This window comes from Jaculus jaculus, chromosome 9 (genome assembly GCF_020740685.1).
Source record: "Jaculus jaculus isolate mJacJac1 chromosome 9, mJacJac1.mat.Y.cur, whole genome shotgun sequence".
Classification (NCBI taxonomy): Eukaryota; Metazoa; Chordata; class Mammalia; order Rodentia; family Dipodidae; genus Jaculus; species Jaculus jaculus.
The window spans coordinates 137,180,371-137,186,850 of NC_059110.1; the positions used below are offsets into that span (position 1 = coordinate 137,180,371).

The 6,480-nt window shown below is 46.9% G+C and overlaps 1 protein-coding gene, 1 long non-coding RNA gene, 2 other non-coding genes and 1 pseudogene across 8 annotated transcripts in view; 1 reads left to right on the forward strand and 4 right to left on the reverse strand.

The window, feature by feature from the left end:
• Tex2 (testis expressed 2) overlaps window positions 1–3,579 on the forward strand; it is a 135,953-nt gene extending 132,374 nt beyond the window's left edge. For all 5 annotated transcript variants that reach the window (XM_045158290.1, XM_045158292.1, XM_045158291.1 and 2 more), the window contains exon 12: window positions 1,996–3,579. In XM_045158290.1, coding sequence (XP_045014225.1) covers window positions 1,996–2,118 — 123 coding nt within the window. In that variant the 3' untranslated portion in view covers window positions 2,119–3,579. The remainder of the gene's footprint in view (window positions 1–1,995) is intronic.
• A 102-nt stretch (window positions 3,580–3,681) lies between these two features.
• On the reverse strand, window positions 3,682–3,779 carry LOC123463894 (annotated as a pseudogene).
• A 1,666-nt stretch (window positions 3,780–5,445) lies between these two features.
• On the reverse strand, window positions 5,446–5,578 carry LOC123463884. Its single transcript, XR_006639254.1, has one exon. It is a non-coding gene; the product is annotated as a small nucleolar RNA SNORA76 (small nucleolar RNA).
• A 35-nt stretch (window positions 5,579–5,613) lies between these two features.
• Window positions 5,614–5,906, reverse strand: LOC123463456. The gene is made up of 2 exons (XR_006638950.1): window positions 5,789–5,906; window positions 5,614–5,696 (listed from the first exon to the last, which is right to left on the reverse strand). It is a non-coding gene; the product is annotated as an uncharacterized LOC123463456 (long non-coding RNA).
• On the reverse strand, window positions 5,766–5,834 carry LOC123463846. The gene has a single exon (XR_006639218.1). It is a non-coding gene; the product is annotated as a small nucleolar RNA SNORD104 (small nucleolar RNA).
• Window positions 5,907–6,480: the final 574 nt, after the last annotated feature.

The following is a 6,480-nucleotide window of genomic DNA, read 5'->3' on the forward strand; positions in this document are numbered from 1 at the left end:
GAACCCTTCCCACAGAATATTAGCAACCTTTAGAGAAAACTGGGAAGATGGGAGTCAAAGGACAGTGTGATAATGCCTTGTACTAGTGAGCCTGCTGAGTGTGTGGCTTTTATAAGACAGAGCTCATCCTCGAAGACTGTTTATTGTTATTGCATTCTGCCACCAACAGTGAAAACAGCACAGCTGAGGTCCTTGAGATGAGCTTTTGCACCCTGGCTTGATCAGACTTTGTTTTGCTTCATTGTGGTGCCAGGGGTCAAACCCAGGGACTTGCTTATGCTAAGCAAGCACCCTGCCACTGAGCTACATCCCCAGCCATTTGATCAGATGTTCAAAGCAGGGCAGCCTCTCTAGATGTGTGGCGCACACATAGAATCCCAGCACTCAGGAGGCAGGGGTAGAAGTTTGAAGCCAGCCTGAGACTACATAGTGAATTCCAGGTCAGCTTGGACTATAGCGAGATCCCACCTCAAAAACAACAAAAAGATTAAATGGCCAATTTCAGGGGTGGGGGAGGGCGGTTATTTTTATCAAATGGGAAAATACTTTGAACATAAATAGGAGAGAAAATCTCAGGCCTTTAGTTTTTTGTTCTGTCAAATCCCTGGGTCCTGTTAGAATGTGGGCTTTGGGCAGGGCCTGGCAGACTGCAGTGGGTACTTTTCAGACATACTGGGAATGAAAGATGCTTGCCATGGTGCCTGCTTGTTCTTATGTTTCTGTGAGAGTATTGAAGATGATTGTTTTATAAACAGATAGGCATAGTACTTTTACTGTCAACCACTATTATCCTTTGACATGCCCAATAGGGGGAATTTTTTCATATGTAACTGTGTGATTTTGACGTGGGGGGAAAAAATTAGCTTACTCCTACGGCCGGGTGTGGTGGCACATGCCTTTAATCCCAGCACTCGGGAGGCAGAAGTAGAATTCGAGACCAGCCTAAGACTACATAGTGAAAAACCAAAAAATAAATAAATAAAAAATAGCTTACATCTTGTGCAGATTTAAAAGGCTAAATTTACTAGAAACAAGCATTCTGAATACAGTAATTTTAAAATATTGTTAACAGTTAAGCCAATTCTCTTAATTTTTTATCTAATGTTTATTACATCATGTTATTTTATATCTATACATAAGGTCAAAGAATTTGCAATAAAGCGGATGTTATTTCCCATATTCATGAACTGATGTGATTCCTCAGTTCTTTTTTTTTTTTTTCCTAGGTAGGGTCTCACTCTAGCACAGGATGACCGGGAATTCACTATGCAGTCTCAGGGTGGCCTCAAACTCAAGGCAATCCTCCTACTTCTGCTGAGTGCTGGGATTAAGGGTGTGCGCCACCACGCCCAGCCTCAGTGCTTTTTTTTTTTTTTTTTTTTTTTTTTGGTTTTTCGAGGTAGGGTCTCACTCTGGTCCAGGCTGACTTGGAATTAACTCTGTAGTCTCAGGGTGGCCTCGAACTCATGGTGATCCTCCTACCGCTGCCTCCCGAGTGCTGGGATTAAAGGCGTGCGCCACCACGCCCAGCCTCAGTGCTTTTTTTTTTTTTTTTTTTTTTTTTTTTGGTTTTTCGAGGTAGGGTCTCACTCTGGTCCAGGCTGACTTGGAATTAACTCTGTAGTCTCAGGGTGGCCTTGAACTCATGGTGATCCTCCTACCTCTGCCTCTCGAGTGCTGGGATTAAAGGCGTGCGCCACCACGCCCAGCCTCAGTGCTTTTTTTTTTTTTTTTTGGTTTTTCGAGGTAGGGTCTCACTCTGGTCCAGGCTGACTTGGAATTAACTCTGTAGTCTCAGGGTGGCCTTGAACTCATGGTGATCCTCCTACCTCTGCCTCCCGAGTGCTGGGATTAAAGGCGCGCGCCACCACGCCCAGCTCTCAGTGCTTTTTAAATTAACTGTGGTGGAGGAACTGGAGAGGAATGTGCAGATTTCAGATAGGAGGGGAGGTCAAAGGATACCTTTACCCGCTGCTCCTTACTGTCTCCCCACAGAAAGTTTTCGTCATGCCAAACATGGACGATGTTTATGTGCCCATCATGCACTCAGCCATGGACCCTCGCTCCACATCCTGCCTCCTGAAAGACCCGTGTGTGGAGGGCTCCGACCAGCTGTGAAGAGTGAAGATGGAGCACTCCCAGTGTTATGAGACCTAGCTCAAAGTGTAGGGTTTAGTGGCTGCCACCTGTGCTGTGGCACTGGCCTTTACTGGTGCCACAGTTGTCTCTTTAAGAGACCGCTTCTGCCCTCTGCCTGCCAGTGCCCATTCCACTGTGAGGTGTCATTCCCCACACTCAGTGACAAGCGTCTGGATTGCCTGCTGCAAAGCTTTGACTGGCAAAGGAGTCTGAAGGAACGATCATGGTGGCGCACACATTTTAAGTCTGCCAGTTTTGCGGCAGCCAATGAAGGCACTGAGAGCCAAGCTGTACGACTGGAAGGCTTCCCCTGGCCTCCTCCAAAGCTTCGCCTCGGGCAGCTGGTGCACATGGAAGTTTTCACTTAGTGCACTTGACTGCGGCACCCACACTTCAAGAATGTCAACATGGTGGCTCATGTGGAGAGTGGAATTTTGTGAGCCATTTCATCGGTGGTAAAGATAGGCATAGCGACTTTTGCTCATGTTGTGCATTTTGGAAGCAAGTAGCCATAGAACACACCACACACACTTTCAGCTGGGGTGGGGACAGGGAACATTAATTAGGCAGAGCCACGAGATCAAACCCATCCATCCCAAGCATTTTACCAATGAAGTACAATCACCTTGCTTCTAAGGAATCCTGATTGTTTTCCTGAGACATGAGTACATGTGACAATGTCAAACACTGCTTAATGACTTTGTTGCTCTCCAGCAGATCAGGTGGGGCCAGGATGCCAGAGCCAAGGTCCCCATCTGGCATTTCCAGTGGGCTCCAGGAAACTTCAAGTAGGAGTGCTTTGTAAACTGATTGGTTTGGGAGTTTTGTGGGCAGTTTCCTTCTCTAATGGCCAAAATGGAGAACTGCTCCTTAATTTTTAGTCAAGACCAAGTTTGCTTAACATCAAACACAACAGCTCAACAGACATGTGACCTTTAATGTTGCCAACTTAATCTCATGCATTTGTGTCAGAATGTTTAGTTTACAAGTTTGAGGGCTCATTGTATAAATTTGCTTTGAGAAGCAAGCTTTTTTGTTTAAAGCTACATCAATATTACCTCTTAGGTAACTTTTGATAATTTAACAACTGTGGACAAAGCTAATAGTATTTTTTCAACAGCACCTTGCCTGAACGTGACTTTAAAGAAATTAATATATTGAAAAAAATGTATTTGGACCCTTGATTTTAATTGCACCATTAAAACATTTGACTTAAATTATTTTACCATTCCAGTCAGTGTACTGTTCTAATTTCTCACTGTGTAGACCTATTTGCCTGAGTCCGCATGTCTTGTTCACTGGTCTTTTTGTGCAATAACTGAAGGCAAGACTGATGCACTACTGTGTGATTACACACTGTACCTATTGCACTTAATAGTATGTGGGAACTTACAATCGCTTCCATTGTTTCACAAAATAAATATCTCATGTCAAACACCAGATAAGCATGTAAGTTATTTGAGTCCAGTTGGCTAAGGACATATCAGTGAATGCAGGGCACCTGGGGCCTCCCCACCCCTTGTTCAGTTTTATTTTTTTTCACATCAGATGGGTTATGTGCCAGAGCGTAACAAGCTTTAGAGGGAGGCACTCAAGAGCGTGAACACCCAATCATCACGCTTATGAACCAATAAAAGGATTCCTTGTTCAGCTTTATAAGATGAATGGGGGAAGGAGGGGGAAAAAAATCAAAGGACTTGCCTCACTGAAATCTCAGGAAAAAAAATTTCTGCTTCTAGATTTGCTCCCATAAATTTTGAAGTCTATTGACAATTTTGGTCTGTTTGGGCCTTAGCACAGCTCTCACAGAATAACCGCCCCCCCCCCCAGTACTAAGGATAATGGGTTCAAAACAGGCCCCATTTTCTCTTCTGTTCAAATGTAAAATGAGTTGAATTTGACATAAGGACAAAAGTTGTGTTCCTTGATTGGAGTTTAGTAATGCTTGTATTTGGGACTTCATTGAACCCCCATACTTCCTCATGTGCATTCTTGCCCTTAAATATTGGCCCACTCTTTAAGTTTATTTCATCAGCTTACTAAGTACTGCATATATTTACCTTTAATCCCAGCTGGTAGGCAGAGGTAGGATGATCACCAGGAGTTCCAGACCACACTGAAACTACATAGTAAATTCCAAATCGGCCTGAGCTAGAACAAGACCCTACACCTAACTAAAAAAAAGGAGGGGTGGGGGCTGAAGAGGTGGCCTGGCAGTCAGGGACCATGCCTGTGAAGCCCAAAGGCCCAGGTTCGATTCTCCAGGTCCCACATGTAAACCAGGTGCACATGGTGGCACATGCATGTGGAGTTCATTTGCAGTAGCTGGAGGCCATGGGGTGCCCATTGTCTCGATCTTTTCAAAAATTATCTACGTGTAACTGAAATCATAGTGTAAAGCCTTAGGCTGGTGTAGTGACCAAGAGGAAGTTTGCTTGCATAGTTTTAACGTTTGGAACTCAAGATGCTGTGTCGGGCGTGGTGGCGCCTTTAATCCCAGAGGTAGGAGGATCACCATTAGTTCGAGGACACCCTGAGAATACATAGTGAATTCCAGGTCAGCCTACCTTGGAAAAAAAAAAAAGATGCTGTATGTGTGTATATTTGTAATTTTTTTGGTTTTTGAGGTAGGGTCTTAGTCGGGCCCAGGCTAACCTAGAATTCACTCTGTAGTCTCAGGGTGGCCTCGAACTCCTGGCTATCCTACCTTCGCCTCCAAGCGCTACGAATAAAGGCGAATAACACGTTTAGCTAAAAACCTGTATTTTTAAGTCTAAGGTAATGTTTAACAACCTGCGGTTAATCAAACATTAATTTAGGTAGCTTATCCAAATGGATCTCGCCCATCAGGGCATCACTCGACCACTGAGCACATGGTCAGCCTTTCCCCTTTTCCATCAGGGTTCCCACAAACTGCCTGCCAAGGGTGGTTAATTACAGACCCGAGTCACTGCCCATACACTTGGTTTCAAGTTATGTTTGGGCTGAGGTGGCTTAACGGTTAAGGCGCTTGCAAAAGTCAAGGAGCCTAGGTTCGATTCTCCAGTACCCTAGGCGGCGAATGCATCTGGAGTGAGTTTGTAGACCAAAGGCCTTGGCGCGTCCATTTTCCATGTGCCTTTCTCTTTCAAGTAAGTATGAAGCTCCTGTCCAATCCAACTTCCAACCTGATCGCACATCCCATTTGGGTTGGAAATCACCCAGGCCAGCGGACATGTTGTGGAAGGGAAAAGCGTGCGAATACGCGCGCCCTGGGCACTTTAGCCCCGAGTGAACACCGCCTGCCCCCTCCAGGCCCGGGAACGGCGATGTGGCTCGCGGTTAAAGGGGCCGCCCGCGGCGGGCCAAGCGGCCCCAGTTATGCGCGAGCGCGTACTGTGGCGCCGCAGCTAGACCCCCGCGGCCACGTGCAGGCGCGGCGGGGGCTCAAAGGCAGCGCGACCCCGAGGCCGACAAACACGCGGACACCAGCGCTGCGCTCAAGCCATTTTATTAGACGGGAAGGCGGGCAGGGGCCCAAGACATCGGCGGAGCGCCACGTCCTTCGCAGCGGCGATCTGGGAAGAAGACAGCGTGTGAGCGGGTGCGCGCCCGTCCCTCCCCGCCCGCGGGCCCCACCGCAGCCGGCTCAGACTCCAACTCGCATCACCAGAATCAGCAGTCTAACGCGTGCTTTCATGGGATGTCATCACCGCCGCCCGCCGCGACCGCCGCCCGCCCAGGCGCCCGGCCCCGAATGGGCACAAGCCTCACCTCCTCGTCCTCCTCGTCGCCGAAGGACCGGAACTGCCAAGCGGCTTGCTTTTAGAGGCGCTGCGCCGGAAGCTGTAGGGCGGGCTTTAGGGCTAGTGACCAATAGAGAGTCACGGACAGGTGGAGGGGCCCGAGAATTGGCCGTTCCCTCGGAGTCCTCCAGGGTATAGAGTGGTCACTTTCGTACCGTAGAGATCGGAGTGGGGCAAACAGGCTGTTGATCGCTGAGCCGAGTTCTAAACTCCGTGGAGTCTTTTATAGTTATTGCGTCTCATGCAGTACACAAAAGCAAGCTTTGTAAACACAATACAACTAATACCTGACATGTAAATGTAAAATATTCTGGGCCAACATCTAGGTTAGGAGCTGAGTTTGTGAAATCAAATTGGAAAAAAAAAAAAAAAAAGGCGGGCGTGCCTTTGGTCCCAGCACTCGGGAGGCAGAGGTAGAAGGATCGCATAGTGAATTCCAGGTCAGTCTGACCTAGAGTGAGAAGAAAAATAAATAAATAAATAAAAAGAAAAAAACAAAGTTAAGAATACTGCATTATTTTCATATTTTGTCAAAAAAATCAACTAATCAGGCTGG